Here is a 23,518-nt window from a genome sequence, read left to right on the forward strand (position 1 = left end):
CCGTGGTGGAGCCTTTTGTCCTTTCTGGGCCTTAGCCGTCTCGTGGGTAAAATGAGGTCCTTTCAACGCTTAAGTCGTATGACATTATGAATTGAGCAAATGCACTTGAACTTACTAACTCGGAAGCAGATCGTAAGGTCTCCAGCGCCGTTTCTCCTTCCGGTGGAGGACTTCTCGACCCCCTGACGTTGCTTGCCTTGTTCGCTCTGAGCCTGGGCATGAGTGGGCGCTCAAGAATTTCTTGAGCTGTTGCATGAATGAGTCGACGGTTTTAGGTTTTACCCTCTGCCATCTGGACACCTACTCTCATCGAGGCCGTGTGATTGGGTGGAGAGGGCAAGGGCCACAGAGCCAGACGAATTCCATCTCTGCTTATGAGCTGGGGGACCCTGAACAAGCTACTTAGCCTCTCTGAGCCTTAGTGTCTCCAGCGGTGCTCACAGGGTTGTTATGAAAATTAAAAGAGATAAGGGATGTAAAGGAGTTAACACAGTGTTGAGTGCATAGTAAATGCTCGAGCAATGTTAATTATAAGCACTGGTAGCCAGAGACACAAACAGTGGCACCCAAAACCTGGTCCTTCTGAGAGGATAACAACAATCGTGAGAATAAATCCCTTGTGTTTGGTATATTACTTGAATAGACGGCCCAGTGGTTTTCAGGTTTTGTTGTTGTTGTCTGATTTGTATCCTTATAATCCTGAAAGCTATCGTAGGGGCCGGAGCCGGGACTGGAATCCGGGCCCTCTGTCATATCAGTAAGTCTCCGGGGTCTGGCGCGCGGCCCATCAGGCCACTGTCTTTCCCTGATAGAGACACCGAGGGACACAGTGTAAAAGTGCACGATGATCTTAATTGATGTGAGGTTCGGAGATGAGGTAGACACCCGCCTCCCAGCCTGGGTTCTAGGGCGGGCATCACCCATTCATTCTTACCCTGGTTTCCCACTCCGTAAAGTAAGCCATCTTTTTCTAGAGATCCTTGTGGCACTGCTTATTTTGGCATTGGAGGACTTCAGGAACAAGTCTGACCTCCCTCAGCTTACCCCCACCATTTCTCCTCCCAGCCGCGCCCTTTTGTACTAACAACACTCGTCTCCTTAGTCATTACTTGGGTTTGTGATCAGAACCGCAGGGGACATGGCTACCGTGATTTGCACAAAAAGAAGGGAATATCCTCCCAGGATCCTCTCCTAGACTTTTTTTTAGCCATTTGGGTTGGAGCTACAGACAAAGCCCTTGTCTTCAAGAGCTTTTTTTTTTTTTTTAAGTTTATTTATTTTGAGGGCACCTTGGGGGTGGGGCTCAGTCGGTTGAGTGTCTGACTTCAGCTCAGGTCATGATCTCGCAGTTCGTGGGTTCGAGCCCCGCGTTGGGCTGTGTGCTGACAGCTCAGAGCCCGGAGCCTGCTTCGGATTCTGTATCTCTCTCTCTCTCTCTCTCCTCCCCCACTGCTCACTCTCTGTCTCTCAAAAAATGAATAAACGTTTAAAAAAAATAAAAAAAATAAAAAAAAGCAGTGAAGATGAGACCTGGCTGGATCCAAGCGACACATCTGCCAAGACCGATTTCTTGACTCAGGAGGTTATGGTGAGTCTGTCGGGCTAGTGGGACATTCGGCTTTGCCTGTGTAGGAAGTTAAGTGGGTGTCGATTTGAGACCCAGAATCATCCCTCATGTGGTCACATCCCAAATTTGGCCCCTGAAGGAGAAAATATTGAGTGAGCCAAGGGCCAACAACATTTAGGGGGCAGGAGGAGGAAGAGACAGAAATTGAGACCAAAAAAGGGGTGGTCCTTGGGGCGCCTGGGTGGCTCAGTCGGTTAAGCATCTGACTTAGGCTCAAGTCATGATCTCACAGTTCGTGGGTTTGAGCCCCGTGTCGGACTCTGTGCTGACAGTACGAAGCCTGCTTCGGATTCTCACCCTCTCCCTCTCCCCCTGCTCCTCCCCTGCTTGTGTGCTCTCTCTCAAAAATAAACATTAAAAAAAAGGCGGGGGGAGGGTGGTCCAACAGTAGAATTGGATAGTGTATTGTCATAGAACCAAGGGAGCAGGGCGTGGCAAGAGGAAAGGAGGCCAGCCTGCCAGAAGCTTCCGAAAGGTCTGAGAAGGGTGATTGGACTGGCTGGTGACCTTTCAGAGAGCGTTCTAGAAGGTTTCATGGGAGCAGGATCCGGGGTTGGCATTCTAGGACCCAGTCTACTATCTGCTGGTCGAGGGGCCAGACCTGTTATCTCCCTGAGTGCCCATGTCCTCGTCGGCAAAGATCTCTTAAAGATTAGTGGTGCCTTGGCCATCTTTGTCAACCAAGGAAAGGAGGAGCCAGAAGGGGCCAGAAGGAGCATGCAGCTTCGGCCACTGGTCCTCTGCCCACGGTCTGGGGGTGGGGGGTGGGGTGGGGAGGGGGACTCTGTGTCAGAACCCTATTCCCTCTCCTCACCCCCAGGGCTGTTCCCTGCAGGGCGTTGGGTGACTCTCTCCGTCCACCAGCAGACATCAGAGAACCCCTGTGAGCACAGACCGAAAGGCCCCCTCAGCTGTTCAGTGGGGTCTGGCTGTACAGGCTCCAGCCCCCAGGCCCTGTCTCCTAGCCCCCACCCCCACCCCACTCTGCCCAGCCTTTCACCCAGTTGGCTGGTGGGGAGGACCTGGGCTCCAAGCCACCCAGGCTCTTCTCTTTTGTTTCTGATAAAGTGCAATGATCACGATGAGGTCCTGGCAAGATCCCCGGGGATGCTGCAGTGCTCGGGAGGAGGGATTCTGTGGGGCAGGGGGAAACCATGGGAACCGCGAGACCGGCTCTGAGATCACCCCTTTTCCTGAGTGACTCTGGGGTCAGCTGGGTACCGTGAGGTTTTCTCTAAAGGAGCAGACTCACCAGCTCCTTCGAGTAGCGACAGCAATAAATAACAGAGCAGGAGAAGGGCAGATGGGGGGCAAGGCAGCATTGGCCATGGGCTCCAGCCTTCTAAAGTTCCCTCTCACTTTAGCCCCTCCTCCACTCTCTCCTGGAGTGCTCCCCTCCGCCCCACCCCCCGGGCTGGCCTCCCCGCTTCGCGCCCATCCTCAGCTGTGCTCACTGCCTTTTAGACCTTGGTGGCTTCTCCTGCGGCCCTGTTCTCAGCCTTCGAGGCTCCTCCCCGAGATAATTCCCGGCTCTCCCTTTCAGATGATCGATCACTCCTTCTTCTGAGCCCCATGACCTTTAAAAAATTTTTCATTACGGTTATCGATGTATTGTGTTAATCCCCCTTTGGAAAAAAAATCACAGCCTTGCTCGCTGTTTCAGTGCACCTTTAACGGACAGGAAAGCCTGCGTACTCTCCCTGGGTGCCTGCGTCATCCTCTCTTATCCTGTGAGCCAGGCTTTTTGGTTGTGGATGTCGGTTGCCACGCTTTAAAGCCGGAGAGGCTTCATTCTCTTCCTGTCGGGGCTTACGACATGCATGAAGGACGCTCAGGACTGATACCAGCAGGACACAGAGGAGGCTGACCACTGTGGCCATGGCCCGGAGGGGACCCTGTGCGGCCTCCACTACCCCGCCCCCCCACCTGCTGGCTAGAGTGATCTTCCTACCCCGCGACCCCCACCCTGCATCGGCTTGCTCTCCAGCAAAGTTTCTACAATGGCTCCTTTCCACTGACCTCATTAGAGAGAGGCAGGGTGATGTCCGGAAGGCGCCCGGCTGTGTCACTTGCTAGCTGTAAGCATTTCATCTTTCCTAAACCTCAGTCTCTCCACACCGTATTAGCTGTAACAAGATGGGTCCCGTTTGTCATGGAACCCGTGCCCCATCTGTTTGTCTCGCAACGGGCCAGTAAGTCGAGAGACAAGGTGTCGGGGCAAGAAAAGCAACTTTATTGGAGAATACCAGCTAACGGAGAAAATGACGAACGAATGTCCTGAAAGGCCATCTTCCTAACCCCAGTGCCATCAGGAATTTTTCGAGGGGGGGTGGGAAGCAGAAAAGAAGAAACGAGCGACAGTTGCCCCCGGCGCTTAAGCAGTTAATCAGAAGTCTTTCTTTTTTTTTTTTTTAATTTTTTGTTTAATGTTTATTTATTTTTGAGACAGAGAGAGACAGAGCATGAATGGGGGAGGGTCAGAGAGAGAGGGAGATACAGAATCCGAAGCAGGCTCCAGGCTCTGAGCTGTCAGCACAGAGCCCGACGCGGGGCTCGAACTCACGGACCATGAGATCATGACCTGAGCCGAAGTCGGACGCTTAACCGACTGAGCCACCCAGGCGCCCCCAGAAGTCTTTAACATAGGCCAGGTTGGGGGCACCTGGGTGGCTCAGTCAAACATCCCACTTCAGCTTGGATCGTGATCTCTCAGGTTTGTGGGTTTGAGCCCTGCATGTGCTGTTAGCACAGAGCCTGGAGTCTGCTTTGGATTCTGTGTCTCCCTCTTTCTCTGCCCCTCCCCTGCTCATGCTCTCTCTCTCTCAAAATAAATAAACATTTAAAACAAAAGAAAACATAGCCCAGGTTCTTCGATTTCCCTTAAGAAACTTTAATTTCTTTTTGAGAGAGAGAGAGAAAGACAGAGCATGAGCTGGGGAGAGGCAGAGGGAGAGGGAGACAGAATCCGAAGCAGGCCCCAGGCTCTGAGCTATCAGCACAGAGTTCGATGCAGGGCTCGAAGCCATGAACCCTGAGATCATGACCTGAGCTGAAGTCCAACGCTTAACCTGCTTAACCGACTGAACCACCCAGGCGCCCCTCCCACAGAAACTTTAAACAATTGATAACTATAAGCTTATCGTGTGCTTATGGAGTGACAGGCAAGAATGTTCTGTATTTCGTGCAACGTGTTCTGTCTTAATTCAGTACTCCTATCAAAACCCTCAGGTCAACAGATGTCCCAAGGGCTCACAGTGCCAGACAGGTCTAGTGTGGATTAACAAGCGAGGGAGAAGTGTCCAGGGCAAAGCGAATTCCAGATGGAGTCAGTTTTGCTACATGTTCACCTGGCAGGGTTGGGGGTGAGACACCCTAATCAGGAGAGCGTGCCAGCGCTCAGGGACCTGGAAACCATCCCGCTGAAATATGAGGGCCCCTCATTTACTCCTGATTCCCAAGGCTGTCCTCAACCCCACCCCCGGTTTTCCTGACATCCCACTTATCCTCAGTCCACCTTCGGGATCCAGGGCTCCAGGCGAGACCTTTCGCTCTGGACCCCGATCCAGCTGGAGTCTGGGGGCCTGCCTCCCCACCTAGCCTTTAGATGCCTCCATCTTTATTTCCTGGAGTCTGTGTGCGACACTACTGTCCAGTGTGAGTCGTGTGTGGTCCTGTACCGCACGCCGGTTCCGTCTCCCAAAGACCGTGCGCTTCCAGAGTCCAGGGCCAGGACCGGCCGGATCACCGTCGCGCCCCTCGCTCCCCCGCCACCACCACGGGCGCCTCGCACAAAGAGGCAGGGCGGAGGTCCCGCAATTCTTTTCTGAGATCTCCGCATTACCAGGGTTCCGAGCCCTGGGCGACGCCGAGGCCGGCTCCAGGGAGGCTGCGGGACGGCGCCAGCGTGGAAGGCGGGAGACACGGGAGTCCGGATTCCAGCGCGCGGGGGGAAGGGCGTCACCTGGCCCCGCCGCTGCGGGAGTGGGCCGGCATCAGGTGCAAAGCCCCGGAGCGGGGCGCGCGGGACCCTGCAGCCACCCCCGCGCCGCCGCGCGGCTCGTCTGGGATCTCCTCCGGCGCCCCGGGGCTGGAGTGGGGCGGGGGGGCGGCGGGGGAGAGGAGGTGGTGGAGGGAGGGAGGACACGTAGCGGCCTCGCCGCAGGGCTCCACTCCGCGCGAGCGGGCGGGCGGGCGGGGGGAGCCGGGGACCGCCGCTCCAGCCCGCTGGCCTTCGAAAGATCCTCCTGGGCCAATGGCAGGCGGGGCGACGCGCCCGGATTGGTGCAAGCGCTCTGCTGATCACTGTGGAAACCCGGGCGGCGGAGAACGCGGGAGGATGCGGAGCCGCGGGCGGGGGGAGCCGGAGGGGCGGGCGGAGGAGGCATCGGGGTCCTGAGCTCCCCGGGAGTTTTTACTGGAGGCGAAAGTCCACCGCGGGCTGGCGGGCGGAGGGAGGGGCGGAGGGAAGGGACCGATTGAGGGCCCTGGGAAGCCGGAGAGACTCGGGAGGGAAGGCAGGGATTCTCCCGAGCGCGGGCGAGGAGGCCGGGGGGAGGGGGCGCGGCGGGAGGAGGAGTAGGAGAAGACAAAAGCCGAAACCGAGCAGGGCCCGGGCCGCACACTCGGGCCGCCGGCGTAGGAGGCCGCAGTGCACGGGGCGTCCCTGGCGGCAGGCAGCATGGGGAAAGGGGGGAACCAGGGCGGCGGGGCCACCGAGCGCGAGGCGCCGATGCCCACCTTCAGCTGGGAGGAGATTCAGAAGCACAACCTGCGCACGGACAAGTGGCTCGTCATCGACCGCAAGGTCTACAACATCACCAAATGGTCCAGCCGGCACCCGGGGGGCCAGCGGGTCATCGGGCACTACGCCGGGGAAGATGCGACGGTAAGGCCCTGGGGGCTCCCCCGCCACCTTTCTCTGCTGCAGGCGGGAGTGGGGAGCCAGGAGTCCCAGGGCTGCAGACGAGACCTCCAGCGCTGAATGGAGCCTGGGGCGTCGGGGAGGAAAGGAAAGGTGTGCCTCCTGCGCTCGCCCTCCGCCCCCCCAGTCCTCATCCTTTAGGACGGCCCGGGCCACCCGGCTATGGGGGCCGCGGTGGGGATCCGGGCGGTGGAGAAGCGTGCGGGGTCTACTGCGCGCGCTGGGACCCACGCGTCCGCTCCTCCCCCCGGGTTCACACGGAGCCAGGGACTCTCCAAAGGGGGCAATCGGGCTTTAGGGGGGGTGGCACCCCCAGCGTGGAAGATGGCGGCTCAGGGGCACCGCGGAACCGAGCGGGAGAGGGGCCAGTTGTGGGACTCAGCGCGCGTCCCTCACTCTCCAGCCAGACAAGGGGGCGGGGAAGGAAAAAGCTCGTCCAGGCCTGGCTTGCTCCCGCTGGAATCCTTGTCTAAGAAGGTCCACAGTGGCTGCCACGAAGGGACCGCCCGGAACCTCCTGTTCCCAAGCCCTCAAGGACCCCCGGGGGGTGGGTTCTTGGGCCCCGGGGTGGGGAACTGGAAAGAGCGTTTGCAAAGCCCAGGTCGAGAGGGGCCTTGAGCTGCTGGGGATTCAGCAGCACTAGGCTGGCTTGGCTACAGGTCCCAGCTGCACCAAGGTTACTCGCGGGCTCCTCAACTACTCAATGGTCCTCTGTTTCTAAATCCTGCCAGGAATGCCCTTTCCTCATCTGCACACCGAAAGGTATTGGGGCGATGGGGCCTCGGCAGGAGCCACAGCTGCCCATCTTGCCCACACCAAAGGTGTGGCTCTGCCCCTGGGGCACCTCCCAGCCCCCTCCCCTCACACCCCCGCCCCCAGTCTGAAATGCTTGCATTTCTTTAAGGTGCAGCTGGAACCCAGTGGACTCACATGGGAGAGAGGGAAGCGAAGAGGGAGTCAAGGAGGGAAGAAAGCCTCTCTTGGTGGCAATGAGCTGAAAGCTACTTGGGCAGGGTGAAGAGGGGAGAAGCCATGGGACGGATACGTAGATCATTGCAGCTGGACGTTTGCTGTCCGGGGCTTTTGCTGTCCTAGCAGTATGGGCCCCTGGCGGTGCAACTTTTGATCTCCCTGCCTCTTTCAAGGCTCCTTGGGACGGGCCTAGCCAAGGAGGCCAGACCAGGCAGCTGTAATCTCCGGCTGTTAATGGCTTGCTGCTTTGATGAGCAGGGGCCAGGCATATGCGAGATCCCCAGGAGGGCCCACAGGAGAAGATGCCTACAGCTTGGGGGCCCATCCGGTCTCGCCTGCTGGAGAACAGTGCCCCGGGGGCTGTAATGCGAATCATAACTTAGTGGGCATGAGGTTTTCAGACCATCTGCGTTACGGCTTGGGGACCTTCCCACAAACTGTTGGGGGAAGTTGGGTAAGGGCGACTCAAGTAAAAGACCTGACTCCGGGTTGGGGTCTTTCCACTATCAAACATATTTTCTTACGTGGAAAAATAATGTATTGTGTGGCAAAGCACTTCGTAAGCTGTAAACGCGAGGAAAATGCCACGGACAAAGCGTTATCAGACAAGTTGGAGAAAAATGAAGATTGTGTGAAATGAGCAACAAGGCGGCGGGGGGGGGGGCAGTGGCAGCGCCTGGGTGGCTCAGTTGGTTGAGCATCTGACTCTTGAGTTTGGCTCAGGTCATAATCCCAGGGTCGTGGGATCGAGCCCCGAGTTGGGCTCCACGCCGAGTGTGGAGCCTGCTTGAGATTCTCTCTCTCTCTCCTCTCTCTCTCTCTGCCCCTCTCCCCTGCTTGTGCTCTTTCTCTCTCCCTCTCTCTCTAAAATGAAATTTTTAAAAAGTAAGCAACAAGGAATTGGGAGGAAAGAAGTTTGAATCTATGTCAGCTTTTATCGGAGTAGCAACGCCTATATACAACCCTTTCCCCCAAAGCTTACTACCTTCTACGACGAGGCTTTTATGGAGCGGCATGCCCTCACTGGTGGTGTGGTTGAGTTAACAGTGGAGTGAAAGACTGGATTCTCCCTCTCTCTCTCTCTCTCTCTCTCTCTCTGCTGTCTGGGACCAGGATGGGGAAAGGCCACGGGAAGCAGGGCGTGTATAAGAGGACTCGGAGAGGCAGGAATAGGTTAGGAATCAAGAGTTCCTTGGTTTTAAGCTGTTCAGCAGGTAGCTTTGCCCCTCAGAGCATGGACCTCTTCCTCAGAGCTTGGGGAGAGACAGAGTGTCTGGGCCATGCAAGCTTGGGGAGGGACTGGGCAGCAGACAGGGACTGCTCCCCCCCGGAGCACTGCAGTGCACTGTTTTGAGCCCATCGCAAGGCAGGAACATCCTGCCAAGAGGTCAGAAGTCAAGGAAGCCATTCTTGAGACCATTCGGAGCTTCAAGAAGGGATTTTCCTGCTCCTGGAGAAAAGGCCTCAGAAGTCAGGAACACCTCTTTGTTCCTCGAAAGGACAACAGAGCCAAGGACCGTTGTCGTTTGGCACTTCTGCAGAAGTTAGCACTTGGCGTTGCCTGAACTTGATTTTTGCAGCTCACAGGGCACACGCCCGTGTGTTAGCTCAGCCCCACAGGTATCTCTCATTGCTCTCGGGTTTAAAGACCTCACTCAAGTTTAAAATTTTGCTCAAGTGGCAGGGCTCAGCCCTAAGCCGAGGGTTTCTGAATCTTCCCACCTCCCCTTCTCCCATCCACCCTCCCTTCCTATTCTTTCTTCCTCTGGCCCTCCGAACTTTCCTGACTTGGGGCTTTTCATCTTCAACTACGATTCATCTGACACACGGATTCAGGGTCTCTGTGGCTTTGGGCTGGACCCTGGGCATAAAGGTGGATAATTCAGGGACGCCTGGGTGGCTCAGTTGGTGACGCGTCCGGCCCTTGGTTTGGGCTCAGGTCATGAGCGCGTGGTTCACGGGATCGAGCCCCGCGTCGGTCACACTCTGTGCTCAAGTTCTGTGTCTCCCTCTCTCTCTGCCCCTCCCCTGCTCGCATGTGCTCTCTCCTTCACTGTCTCTCTCAAAATCAATACACTTAAAAAAAAAAAAAGATGAATAATTCAGAGAGTGACCGCATCTATTGGGTTTGCTTCACTCCTTCCTCAAGCCCCCTCCTTCTAGGCACCAGCTCCCTCATTTCTGCCCCCTGCGCCTGCCTTGTCTCCAACTTCTCCTGCCCTGTCTGCATAGGTCCCCTCTTAGAACCGAGGGAAGGCGGGAAGAGGTCAGGATTGGTTCCATCTGCGAACCTGCTCCTACGCTGTTCTGAAAAGGCGCCACACTGAAAATGGAACAAATCTCTGACCTCCTGTAGATAGGGCAGGGGGGCCACGGTTTCGAGAGGCAGAGGACCTAGAATCGCACCCCAGCTTTGTGAATCCCGCGGCAAGGCACTTGCTGTGCACTTTGTGTTCTAGGTCTGTGAAATGGGAGGTCATTGCCAGGCTCAAATGGGCTGTGCGTGAGGTCACCCCTTGAACTTGAGGACGCGCTCTGAGTGTGAGGGATCGGTACTGTACTTACTGTGTGTCCCTTGGCCTCCCGCGCACAGGTGGGCACGTGCATGTCCCCAGCACACATGGCAAGGGGGTTCAGGAAATAGGAAACGGAGTGTGAAGAAGAGAGACTTCAGTGACCCCTTTTTTACCAAAGGAAGGGGCATTTGCTGCATGTGAAATCCGTCTTCTGGTTGTGACTGGAGGGCAGCTGTACCTCCTAGAGCTGGATCGGGACCGAGCAGTCCCGTTCCCGCTGACTGCGGTCTCAGGGAGGGTACCGTCCCCAGCTCAGCATCCTCCCACGTCTTAGCATCCGTGAGAATCTGTTGCCTTTTGCAGGCACCTGCTTCCTTTGCGACTGCATCCTTCCCACCGGGGGGTGGGGGGGCGTTGCATGGGCCAGACATCAGCTGGCGCACTCCCCTCGAGGGCCCTCTGGCTGCCCACAGCCTCCATTGCCCCCTTTCCCTTGGCCCAGGGCCTCTGCTGTGCAGAGGAAGTCAGCGACCCCGTCTCTGGCCGGGAACTCAGGGTCCCTCCTCTGCTTCTCCCTCTTTAACCCCTCTTGTTCTCCAGAGTCCCTGCAACCTGGAAAACCTGGAATGCCCTGATTTTGCTGCTCCTGTACTTTCCCGGTCCCGGGTTAAGGCCCCAGATGTCCAAAGCCGGACCGGAGACTAGCTTTGCTCTGCTGAGAAGGGGACATAGCCGGAAACAGATCATGGCACCCAACCGTTGGTGTGGTCGGAAGACCCTGGGGCCGGGCCAGGGAAGGTGTCTTCATGCAGAGGTTGGCTGGCGTTGGCCCTGGGTTGGTGGCAGAAGCGGGAAATGTGGCGTGCGTGTCTTCCATTTGGGAACCTTTGGTGCTTCTTCCTGCGGCCTGCCCTCCCCCACCCCCACTACACACACCTGCCCACCTGCCCTCCTGGGGACAGTTCCAGTCTGCTCCCAAACTGTCCCCACTCCCTTCTCTTTGCCCCTGTCCCAGCCCTTCCTGGAAAGCCTTTGGCCTCCCTTCCTGTTGGGCTAGGGTAGATTCTGGTTCCAAGTCAACGTTTGCATTGCCCTGTCTTGCCTTGCCTGGGGACCCACCTTACACCAGCCAGACCCTTCTGTAACCAAACAGCTCCCGAGAACTTTCTGTAAGTGCGTGAGGCCTGCCCGCGACACTCCACGCGCCGAAGCGGGGAGGCCCAAAAAAGTGCTCAATTCTCAGGGAGGAGAAAGCTCGTTTGGACGGACGCCTGTGTACTAACATTGGAAAACTCTAGAAGTAGGCACACCTGGAATGTGACGGTGGGCTAGCAGTTTCACCTCCCTCAGCCTCTTGTCTCTAAAATAGGACCTGCCTGGGGTGCCTGGGTCAGTCAGTTAAGCATCCGATTTAACCGACTCAGGTCAGGATCTTGCGGTTCATGAGTTCGAGCCCCGCATCGGGCTCTGTGCTGACAGCTCAGAGCCTGGAGCCTGCTTCCGATTCTGTGTCTCTGCCCCTCCCCTGCTCGCTCTCTCTCTCTTTCTCTCTCAGAAATAAACATCTTAAAATTTTTTTTTTTAAACCTAACAAAATTAAATAGGGCCTGCCTCAGAGTTTGGTAAAGATTACTGCCTTACATACACAAAGCCTGTGACTCAGTGGCTGTGTCAGTGTGGGGTGGTTCCACAGTCACCAGCACGGGTGCTGGAGAAGGTGAAGTGTTCTGGGGTCTTAGAAGCACGAGCAAAGTTGCACCAAACGGACCAAGAAGAGTCTGAACGTGATTGCAGAGTGGAAAGGCTTCCGCGGGTCAGAGAGAGCACAGCTGGGGGGTCCTGGGCCCTCGCACTCACTTGCGAGCCCCTCCTAGGCACCGGGGTTGCTCGTAGTGAACCAGACAGTTGGGGTCCTTCCCTTGTGGAGCGCGTATCCTTGTGGGAGAGACCAGCGAGAAGGAAGTGAGTACATACAATGGCTTGTGAATTCGACAACTGTGAGGAAGACCGCAAAACAGGGCGAGGCCCAGAGAAAGGGTGGGACCGGAGGGTGGTTGGGAAAAGCCAGCGGGGGGACACTATGGGAGCAGGGCTCCAGACAGAAGGAAGAGCCGTGCAGAGACCCCGGCATGGGCACGAGCTTGGTGGGTTCGTGGGTGGTCCCCCCAGGCCTGCTCAGAAAGCTGTCAGAACTACTTGCCGACTTGAGCTTCACCTCCCAGCGAGGAGTAGAGAGCAGCCGGCCCTCAGGAAACTGCCTCACCAAGGACTTCCTGTCATTTCTCGAAAGCCGAGGTCTGATGTGAGGAGGGCCAATGAAGAGGCTTCTGTAGGCTCTCACCGGAGGGCAGCGTTGCCTCCACGGCACCGCCGATTCCCCGGGCCCTGCCTTCAAAGCTCCCGGCCGGCCTTTCCCCGGGGGGCCTCGAACTTGGCGCTGGGAAGGTCCTCACTTCTCAGAGGGCGCTGAGGCTGGCCCAGAGTGGCAGAGCTGGTCAGCGCCGGCCCCCAGGCCCCCCTCCCCTCCTGCCCGGGGCCCAGACCAGCATCACATCTCTGCTCTGAAAATATACTTGATCTGAGCCCTTTCTGTTCAGCTAGTGGGGCATGGACATTTTTTTTTTTTCCTCCAAAACTGCACAAAGTGTGGCTTTGTAAGTCTGTTCTAGATACAAATGGAATAAAGACTGGGCAAAAAGACTTGATGCCAGGGATGCAGTGAGGGAGCGGGAGAGGCCTGGCGATTGCTGTCGTGAATACCTGTATTTCCTCAACCAAGATCGCAACGTTTTGCCACTTTTGCATTTCCCCTCTTTATGCGCGTGCGATTTTCTTTGCAACCTCGGCCCTAGATTCTTCACCACCTCCCCCTAAGAATAATCACAATGCTTTTGCTGCTATTAAGAAAACTAATAGTAACTCCTTAATGTGATCAGATGTCCGGCCCATATTCAAATTTTCTCATTCGACTCCCAAAATGTCTTGGAAAACGGCTGAGGTTTTTTTTTTTTTCTCCCCCCACCCTCCAAATATGAGCCTTTCAAATCAAGCATTGCTGTTGTTATGTTTTTGCTTTTTAAAAATAAATGTTTCTTCATTAAAAAAAAATTTCTTTAATCTTTATTTTTGAGAGAGAGACAGAGTGTGAGCAGGGGAGGAGCGGAGAGAGAGGGAGACACAGAATCCGAAGCAGGCTCCAGGCTCTGAGCCGTCAGCACAGAGCCCGATGTGGGGCTCGAACTCACGGACTGTGAGGTCATGACCTGAGCTGAAGTCGGACGCTCAGCCGACTGAGCCACCCAGGCGCCCCAAGCATTGCTGTTTTTATATCTTTTTGTCTTATCTTCGTCGGTTTTTAAAAATCGAAACACCCACCTCCCAACACACACACGCGCACTTTTTCCTCCACTACGGTGACATTTCTGATGATTTCTCATGGCGTCATTCTAGTCCCCTGTCCTGCAATGTCTCAGTTTGGTTCACTGCAGGGTAAATGTTGTTGACCACTGGGACAGCATGTTGTAGCCCACGAGGGGGACCTGATGCCAGCTCACCTCTAATAGAACTGCTGCATCTGTTATGAGGTGGCTTAGATAATAATGTACCTAACAGAGGGGCGCCTGGGTGGCTCAGTCGGTTAAGCGTCCAACTTCGGCTTAGGTCATGATCTCATGATTCGTGGGTTCAAGCCCCACGTCGGGCTCTGTGCTGACAGCTCAGAGCCTGGAGCCTGCTTCGGATTCTGTGTCTCCCTCTCTCTCTGCCTCTTTTCCACTCGTGCTCTGACTCTCTCTCAAAAAATAAACATTAAAAAATAAAAAAAAAAAAAGTAATGGACATAACAGAAAAAAACCTGGAGAAAATGAACTAAAATATTAACAATGGTGCTCACCGTCTGGGTGGTACTTATTTTTCTCTTTATTCTTCTGTACATTCCTTAAATTTGCCCAGATTAGGCATGCTATTACTTTATAATCAGAATTACCATAATATGATGATATATTACAATATTATTTTTTTATTTTAAAGGCAATGTATCCGTGTTAGAGAAAGTTGGAAAAGTAATGGAATAAACTTAACACGTAATAGTGTAAGGCTTCTCCAAGGTTTTTTTTTCATAATTTCAGTAATTATTTTCATACTTTTTCAAATTACGAAAACTTTTTTTTTTTTTCAGAAATGGTTTTTACCTAGTTCTGTAATTGGTTTTGGTTTGACGTGATCTCCTAAGCACGTTTTCTGTGTCGTAGCAGGCTCCAGCCCGGTGCTGTTGGCGGCTAGCCAGGTGCACAGCCTGGTGGGTGGTCCAGGCACCCCTTGGAGGGATTCTACGGAGAATCTCATCCTTCCTGGGCTCTGCCCAGCTCTGTGCCCGCACAGTGCCTCTCCCTGGAGGGGCGCATTTTTCTGACTCACTCGGCGGCATCCTGAATGTCCGCATGCACCCTTGGTGAGCTCAGGGTGGCGACCCAGGCATGCCGCCGGTGCAGCCGGGCACAGAGGGATCTACCAAGATGAGGCTGGAGAGAACATTTAGGGCCGGGTCCCGGGAGGCCTCAATCAATGGCTAAGTGGGGACACAGAGAGCCGGTGCTGGTGAGCCCTGCTTTCCCTGGGTTGAGGCCCCCACTCACCACCTGCTTTCCTGCTCCCCAGGATGCCTTCCGAGCCTTCCACCGTGACCTTGATTTTGTGCACAAGTTCATGAAGCCTCTGCTGATCGGAGAGCTGGCCCCGGAAGAGCCCGGCCAGGACCATGGCAAGAATGTGAGTGTGCCCAGACCAAGAAAGGAAGGGAGGGTGTGTGGGGAGAGGGGGAGGTGCTTGCCCCAAGACAGAGAGTGCCGGGGTGGGCCAAGGGAGCTTTATGTCAGTCCAGAAGAGCCACTGCCCAATATCTGGGGTCAGAGAGCACCCAGAGGCTCTGCAGTGAGCCCTCTCCTCTCGCTGCCAGCCTGGGCTGGCCCCCTACCTTCGAGTAATTCCTTCCCCACCTCTTCACCTCCAGGGTCTCAGTTGAGCTAGGCTGGCACAGGGTCCTTCCTTCTTGTCCAGCCCCTGAACCCCCCTTCCACCCCCCCCCACACCATTTTCTCTCTCCTTCCCTGGGAAATACAGGCCATTCCTTGTGCCCTCCTAAGGTCAACCTCCCTTCTGCCCTGGATCTCCACTGCTCTGCCCCTACTCTCCCTTTTCCCTCGAGGTCTGAGCGGGGAGATTGTCTTCACCCCTCCCTGGAGCTGACCTGGGGCTCCTTCCTCCCCCCTCCCCCCCGCACCGCAGGCAGGCGGCTTCTCTCCTCTCCACAGTGTCCTGTGGGTTCCCTCCTTCCTGGCCTTGCTTCTCTGGCCCCCACCTTGTTTCCCTGCTCTCCCTGCTGCTTAAACGGTTGGCAGATTCTTCGACATTTATCACCCAGGCTCCCAAACCTGGCTTTCTCCACGCACGTCCCGCCCCATCTACCCTTTCAAAGCACCCTCTCTCCTTCCCTGCCTGCCCTACCCCTGCCTCCCAGCCCCCTTCTGTCTCCCAGTCACGTTCGTTTCCCCAGAGCCACCCCCAACTCCTCCCTGGTCTCCGGGGCCCCCATCCCCAGTGCCCATCAGGTGTCCTGCCTCCCTGAGCTGTCTGCTTTGTCTCCCCCACCGCAATCCCCTCAAGACTCGACAGAGTGCCCAGAACAAGTCAGGGCAGTGTCGGGGAGTGGGAAATGCAAGCTTGCATGTGCCTGTGTGTGTGTGTGTGTGTGTGGTAATATATACATATCCATAGCATCAACTTTACCATTTTAACCATTTTTAGATGCACACTTCAGTGGCTTTGAGTGCATTCAAACTTTGTCATGCAAACTTTACCACCACCCACGTCCAGAACTTTTTCCCCACCCCAAACTGCTACTGTCCCCATTAGACATGAACTCCCCGGTCTCCCTCCCGCCAGCCGCGGTCAACACCATTCTACATTCTGTCTGTGATATGCCCGCTCCAGGTAACTCAGTTGAGTGGAATCATACAATATTTGTCCGTTGGCGTCTGGCTTAATATCACAGAGCACGATGTCTTCAGGGCTCATCCGTGCGGCAGCAGGTGTCAGATTCTCCTTCCTTTTTGAGGCTGAGTGATATTCCACTGTGTGGATGCACCACATTCTCCACTGATGGAGGTCTGGGTTGCTTCTGCCTTTGCCCTTGTGAATAATGTCACTGTGAACACGGTGTGTACAAGGCAGGCTTTTGAGTCGAGTCCTTTCTCCGCTACTCGACTGGCTGTGGCCACACGGTGCAGTCCCCACGGCTGCGGAGGCCGCTGATGCGGTGCACGGTGGCCGGGCTCCCTGGGGTCGCAGGCTTGTGGATCGGCCCCTCTGGCCACCACTTCTCTGGGCCAGAAGACGTCGGTCCCCTCCAGAGCAGCCACGTGGCCGACACCTTCCCTGTGCTCTTGCTCAACAGTCCCAGATCACGGAGGACTTCCGGGCCCTGAGGAAGACCGCTGAGGATATGAACCTGTTTAAGAGCAACCACCTGTTCTTCCTCCTCCTCCTGGCCCACATCATTGCCATGGAGAGCATCGCCTGGTTCACCATCTTTTACTTTGGCAATGGCTGGATTCCAACCGTCATCACGGCCTTTGTCCTTGCTACCTCTCAGGTGAAGTGTGACACCCTCACCGGTCACCGGAAGCCCCCGCCCCAACCGCCCCCCTCCCCCGCCTCCAGCTCACAGGGGCCGGTTACGGGTGAAAGCTGGCACTGTGAAAGCATCTCTCTCCCCAGGCCCAAGCTGGATGGCTGCAACACGATTATGGCCACCTGTCAGTCTACAAGAAGTCCACATGGAACCACTTCGTCCACAAGTTCATCATTGGCCACTTAAAGGTAAATACCAGCAGCCCTGGGCGTCCACCCGTCAGTCAGCGGTTGGCACGGCACCATCTCACTTTGTGGAAGCCAGGTCTCCTCTTGGATCGGTGGCCGTGGCCGCAGGGTAACGGGGCAGAGCCACCTGTGAGCAGTCTCTTCCCACCGGGCTGCTCTGGGCTCTGGGACTGAGCACATCCTGCATTTCTCTGACCTTCTGAGCCCTGGCTCCATATTAAATTAGACCCACAAAACCAGCAAAAAAAAAAAAAAAAAAAAAAAAAACCAGAGGGCAGGTGTATCCTGCTTTTGTATATTGACTCAATTGATTATATTGTTTACTCCTTATCTAAAGCCTTATCTAGTAAATTCCTTTTAATCTCAAAGGGAGATATTGTCATAGAAGTCTTTAGATAAGGGGCATCAAATAGCGTGATGATCGGCTGAGCCCAAGGGCCAGTGCTGTTTATTTTTTATTAAAAAAATTTTTTTTTAACGTTTTTATTTATTTTTGAGACAGAGAGAGACACAGCATGAACGGGGGAGGGTCAGAGAGAGAGGGAGACACAGAATCGGAAACAGGCTCCAGGCTCTGAGCCATCAGCCCAGAGCCTGACACGGGGCTCGAACTCACGGACCGCGAGATCGTGACCTGGCTGAAGTCGGACGCTTAACCGACTGCGCCACCCAGGCGCCCCCCAAAAAAATTTTTTTTAATGTTTATTTACTTTGGAGAGAGACAGAGCATGAGCAGGGGAGGGGCAGAGAGAGAGAGAGACAGAGTCCGAAGCAGGCTCCAGGCTCTGAGCTGTCAGCCCCGACGTGGGGCTTGAACCCACAGTCATCGAGATCATGACCTGAGCCGAAGTAGGAGGCCCAGCTCACTGAGCCACCCAGGCGCCCCGGGCCAGTGCTGTTTAAAGCTCATGAGTAAATAGGTCCTCCTTTCTCACCTCCTTGCAGATGAGGGGGTGTCCCCACAAAGCTTTACAGTGAGGCAAGTTCGGAAGAGGACAGGCTGGCCTTGCCCGTGACCTTGTGCTCATTTGATAGCCGTATGTCCTTGGTTTTGGAAATAAGTCCTTGCCAACTCATTCTGAGACAGATCATCCCCCAGTCAGCCCTTCCCCAGCAGCCCCCAGCTGCTCCCTAAGAAAGGCTGTGTCCTAAACAATTCCATCCCTCCTCACCCTGGCGTGGGAAGAGCTACATGTGTGGATTAAGCATGTGTCCCTGCAACTCAGGCTGCGCGGAGCCCTTGGCTTGTTGGCTGCGGGTCTGGTTGGGGGTGAACTGGCAACGAACTAGTAACGAGTTCCGCAGCAGTTTGCCTGGCCCTGAGCCTGAAGGGGCCTGAGAACCTGGTCTCTTTCCAAACATTCAGGGGTGAAGGGAGAGGGTGCGTATAGTGGAGCGCTTTGTTTTGTTTTATACTCTTTTCTGCTGGAGAAAACCCTCCTCCGTATTGGAAAGTTAACATTTCACTCCCAACCGCTGTCAGCCCCACACGCTTAACAAAGATGGGCCGGGCCGCCATGTCCTGTTTCCAGACGCCGGGTGGGAGCCGGGAGGGAAGGCCTTTCCTGCCTGATGTCCCTCGGTCTTTGAAGGGCCCTGGAGCCTCGCTCTTATGTCAGATGGAAGACGAGGCCAGGACAGAGGACATGAGTTTATGAAATCAGAACCCTGGCACAACGGGCAGAGGTCGGGGACATGGGTTCTGCTCGTGCCTCGCCAGCCCTCCGCTAACCGTGTCCTTCCGGCTGTGTCTAAGCTAGTGGCACAGGCATGCAGTTCACCCCGGGGTGCTCTGGAGCCAGGAGGGTAACGGCTTGCCTGAAATCGTTCGGGCACCCTGTAGTCACACAGCAGCAGACAAGTCTTGTAGGCCCAACTGTTCGTCTGGTCCCTTTGCTGGGAAAAAAGGGGGCTGGCTGCAGGGAGGTCCCCAAGTGCCCTGACAACTTGGATGTTTTAGCACAAGCCGGTGAGGACGGAGAATGGTGGGCTGGGAGCCTCGAGGAGCTGGGACCTGATCCTTACTGGCACCCTGCTGTGCTCCAGGATTCCAGTGTGAGCTCCCCACATCCCAAGGGCCCCCTCTCCTTCAGCCCTGTCACTTCCAGTGGACAAGAGTTCTGAGCCATCACGCCTCTGTTGAAAATCCTTTATTTGTTATTTTTTTTTTTAATTTTTTTTTTCAACGTTTATTTATTTTTGGGACAGAGAGAGACAGAGCATGAATGGGGGAGGGGCAGAGAGAGAGGGAGACACAGAATCGGAAACAGGCTCCAGGCTCCGAGCCATCCGCCCAGAGCCTGACGCGGGGCTCGAACTCACGGACCGCGAGATCGTGACCTGGCTGAAGTCGGACGCTTAACCGACTGCGCCACCCAGGCGCCCCTTTTATTTGTTATTTAAAAAAAAAAATTTTTTTTATAATGTTTATTTTTGAGTGACAGAGCGTGAGCAGGGGACGGGCAGAGAGAGAGGGAGAGACAGAGTCCGAAGCAGGCTCCGGGCTCTGAGCTGTTGGCAGAGAGCCCGACACGGGGCTCGAACTCACAGACCGTGAGATCATGAGCTGAGCTGAAGTCAGACACTCAGCCGACTGAGCCACCCAGGCACCCCTGTTTAAAACCCTTTAATCGGTACTCTGCATCTGGAGATGGAAACCAGAAAACCGGCAGCCTTTTCAGTACATCATCTCGGGCCACCAGGACTAGGGTTAAGGCGAGGGAGGCACTTGCCTCGCGCACACAATTTCGGGGGACACCAAAAGACTCAGTAATCGACATTTGAATATGTTTTTTTAAAAAACGAAATTAATGCAAAAAACTTGCCCGTGAACAAAATAGCAGCATTTTAAAGAAAGGCCAGGGCTGTGCTGAGCCATATTGGAACCTGAGACAAAAGGGAGGAAAGATCTGGGGCGGCACCTGGGTGGCTCAAGTCGGCTAAGCGTCTGACTCTTGATTTTGGCTCAGGTCATGATCTCACGGTCCATGAGTTCGAGCCCCACGTCGGGCTCTGTGCTGATGGCTCGGAGCCGGGGGCCTGCTTCAAGTTCTGTGTCTCCCTCTCTCTCTGCCCCTCCCCTGCTCGCGCTCTGTCTCCCTGTCTCTCTCTCTCAAAACGAAATCAACATTTAAAAAAATGAAAAATAAAGGGGTGCCTGGGTGGCTCAGTCTGTTGGGTGGCCGACTACAGCTCATGTCATGATCTTGTGGTCTGTGACTTCGAGCCCCGCACCATGCTCTATGCTGAGCGCTCAGAGCCTGGAGCCTGCTTCGGATTCTGTGTCTCCCTCTCTCTCTGCCCCTTCCCTGCTTGCTCTCTGCTCTCTCTCCTTCTCAAAAATAATAAACGTTAAAAAAATAATAATAAATTAAAAAAATAAAAAATGAAAAAAAAAGAAGAAAGTGAGGCAAACCAAAAGTAGATTCAGAAACTCTTGTTGATGCATTTGCTTGCTTCATTACAGCCAGGGGTACACGTTTTTCCTTTTCCCTCAGGCTCTGATATAGCTCGACCCCGGGATTACTGGCGGCGATCCTGGGTCTCCGACTCAACCAAAGGGCTTTTGGCTTCTGGAGCAGTCCACACCACCCCTTCCCCGACCCTCAAGGCCTGCCCCCAGCCTCCTCCCTCTGTCTGGAAAGCACCTGTCACTCACTCTGCCAGGCCCCCTCCTGCCCAGCCTGCAGAGCGAGCCAGTCCCCTCCTCCTGCAGGTTTGCTTCTCTTCCTGGGCCCCATCTCAGTGTGCTAGGGTGCCTTCCTCTCCTTCCCTAGTCAGGGGCTTGCCTCTGGATCGCTCTGCCTAGTGAAGAATGGAAAAGAATCACAGCAGGGGAACAGCAAGATCAGACAACATTTTGTCTCTGATCTGCCCAGAGAGTGAGATAGCTCTCGGGCAGTCGGTCACTGAGTCATCCCCGGTGGTGGTGGCGGGGGAGGGGGGGGCGGTTTCGCAGTTCAGCCTTCTTTCTTTCACTTATTCATTCAACAAACATCGCTGGGTTGGTGTATCCTGAACATCATGGCTTGCTCCTCAATTTCTTTGTGCCAGAGACTTTTCCATATGACCTTCCCCAGGAGTTGGGTTCCTTCCTTCTGGCTGGAAAGGCGAATGTGTCATCTGATTATCTGATTTCCCAGTCCTCTGAACTCTCACTCACTGTCTTTTTTTTTTTTTTTTTTTTTGGCTCTGATGGGTTTTGAGACTCACCTGCTCACAGGTCTCCACAAAGGCTACAGCTGCGGGTGACTGTGCCAACCCATGGCTCTTAGTGTCCAGAGGTCGTGTGTGTGCCAAAAGTATCTTCCAAGTAAAATATTTGTTTTAGCAATGAGGACTTTTTGCAGATGGCCGGACCCTTGGCCAAAGAGTTGATTGATCCAGAAGTAGTTCACCAGTAAAGAGACAATCATCAGGAAGGTCTTAATTTCCTTTTGTGGGCCACAGGGCAACTTTGGGGGATGGGCATGTCTCCAAAGTGTGGCAAGAGCTGGAGTTGGTGAGCCAGAACTTTCTGACTTTGCAGGACATCCTTACATAATGCTTCTTGTTTCCTAGAATCATGGTTTTATATTTACATGTTAGAACTGGGAAGCTATTACCTGTTCCTGTTAGGGGTCATTTCTTAAATTCTCCTTCTGGCCTCCCGGGTGTGACCTCACCCCTCGGTACAGCAGCCTATCCGGCTGTCGGGTTGCCTCTTGCCGACGGCTTATGGTACGTGCTCAGATTTATGCAACCGTCGTTTGGGGGAGCATCTTCATCACTCCCAAAAGAAACCTCAAAGCTCATGGCCACCCCCCTTCCAACCCCCTCATCCCTCCCTCCCATCCCCAACCCCAGCCCTAGGCGACCACAGCTCCTTCTATGTCTAGATTCTCTATTCCAGACATTTCATATAAATGGAATCATGTACGTGGTCCTTTGTGTCTGCCTTCACCCACTTACCATGACGTTCTCAAGGCTCCCCCGCGTTGCAGCAGATATCCGTGCCTCACACCTTTTTATGGCGTGGCCAAACGGTATCCCATCATGCGGATCAACTACGTTTTATTTATCCAGCCATCAGGCTGACGGACATTGGGTTGTTTCCACTTTTGGGTTCTTTTGAATAACGGGAACATCGGTGTCCAATTTTGTGTGGCCGTGTTTTCATTTCTCTTGGGTACCTGCCTCGGAGTGGGATCCTGGGCCAAAGAGTAGAGACCACTTCTTACCGTCTCCTGAAACAGAAGTGTTTCTCCTTGTGGAACGTGGCATGTGGGGGACATACAGAGGATGCGGGGCGGGGGGAGGCTCACACCTGGTGCTGGTGGAGTCCAGAGGCCACCCCACACCTGCCAAGGGGCCCGCCTAGCACTAGCTGTCCTCGCCCGCCATCGCTGAAGGCCGCCCAGCGCTCTGGACTTAGTACCGGCAGGACTGCATTCTGATGTTTGGGGGGCGGGGGGTGCCCAAGGCCCCGTGTATGATGGTGAAGTCAACCCTGAGCACTGGCGGTCCTAAGAACTGGTCCCCCCCCCCCCCGCCAGACAACTGTGCCACTCACCCCGTCTTCCCCCACAGGGTGCCTCCGCCAACTGGTGGAACCATCGTCACTTCCAGCATCACGCCAAGCCCAACATCTTCCACAAGGATCCGGATGTGAACATGCTGCATGTGTTCGTCCTGGGCGAATGGCAGCCCGTTGAGGTACGATGAAGGGTCAGTGTTGACGTGGGAAGTGTTTGGCCCGAGGGGGAACCAGGGAAGGAATCCTGCGGGTTGAATAGTCATCCAAACGCATCTGCATCTAATGCGTACGTGGAAACCTTTCCTGAATCACTCAAGCTGGAATTTCTGTGGCGTGGCCTCACGTACAAATAACAGATCAGCTCCTTATCGGTGTTAGAGGCTTCTCTCCCTCCTGTGGGCTGGGGGAGAATGCTTCCTGGCTTGTTTCTTCCTGGGGGCAAGGGAAACCTGATTCCGGTTTTGCAGGGAGGCACAGTCCCAGGGCTCAGGCGCGGTCCCCCAAGACCAGCTCAGGAAGTCTTATTTGGAGAGTCAGTCCTCGATGCTGGGAGGGACCTTGGCCAACCTGCTTCACCATAGGTGACAAAGTGAGGCTCAGCGGAAGGAGGGGGTGTGTTCAGGATCACATGGGTTAGCGGCTAGTCTGGGACGAGGCCCCAGATCTGACAGCCAGGTCCTTTCCCTTCCACGCTACCACACTGCCTTATTTTTATATTCGTTCCTTTTTTTTATTATAAATCTAGAACTTACCCATTACAAGCATTTAAGTAGTACAGAAATACACCAAATGACAAAGCGAATCTCCTGTTACCTCCATTGTCCCCCTTTGCCCCAAAGATCTTACCCCTGAGGGTGACCACTAATGACAACATAGCATATAGATTCTTCCAGATTTCTTTTTTAGAAACCAAGATTAAAACTTAGACATTCTTGGGGCCCCTGGGTGGCTCCGTCGATTAAGTGTCTGACTCTTGATATCGGCTCAGATCCTGATCTCATAGTCATAGGATCGAGCCCCAAGTTGGGCTCCGTGCTGACAGTGTAGAGCCTGCTTGGGATTCTCTCTCCCTCTTTCCCTCTGCCCCTCCC

The 23,518-nt window shown here is 54.8% G+C and overlaps 1 protein-coding gene across 2 annotated transcripts in view; it reads left to right on the forward strand.

Annotated features, from left to right (window-relative positions):
* Positions 1 to 5,933: 5,933 nt before the first annotated feature.
* FADS2 (fatty acid desaturase 2) overlaps positions 5,934 to 23,518 on the forward strand; it is a 33,846-nt gene continuing 16,261 nt past the window's right edge. For both annotated transcript variants that reach the window (XM_043581362.1, XM_043581363.1), the window contains exons 1-5: positions 5,934 to 6,512; positions 14,693 to 14,803; positions 16,488 to 16,685; positions 16,811 to 16,912; positions 22,481 to 22,606. In XM_043581362.1, the coding sequence (XP_043437297.1) occupies positions 6,306 to 6,512; positions 14,693 to 14,803; positions 16,488 to 16,685; positions 16,811 to 16,912; positions 22,481 to 22,606 (744 nt within the window). In that variant the 5' untranslated portion in view covers positions 5,934 to 6,305. The remainder of the gene's footprint in view (positions 6,513 to 14,692; positions 14,804 to 16,487; positions 16,686 to 16,810; positions 16,913 to 22,480; positions 22,607 to 23,518) is intronic.

This window comes from Prionailurus bengalensis, chromosome D1 (genome assembly GCF_016509475.1).
Source record: "Prionailurus bengalensis isolate Pbe53 chromosome D1, Fcat_Pben_1.1_paternal_pri, whole genome shotgun sequence".
NCBI lineage: Eukaryota > Metazoa > Chordata > Mammalia > Carnivora > Felidae > Prionailurus > Prionailurus bengalensis.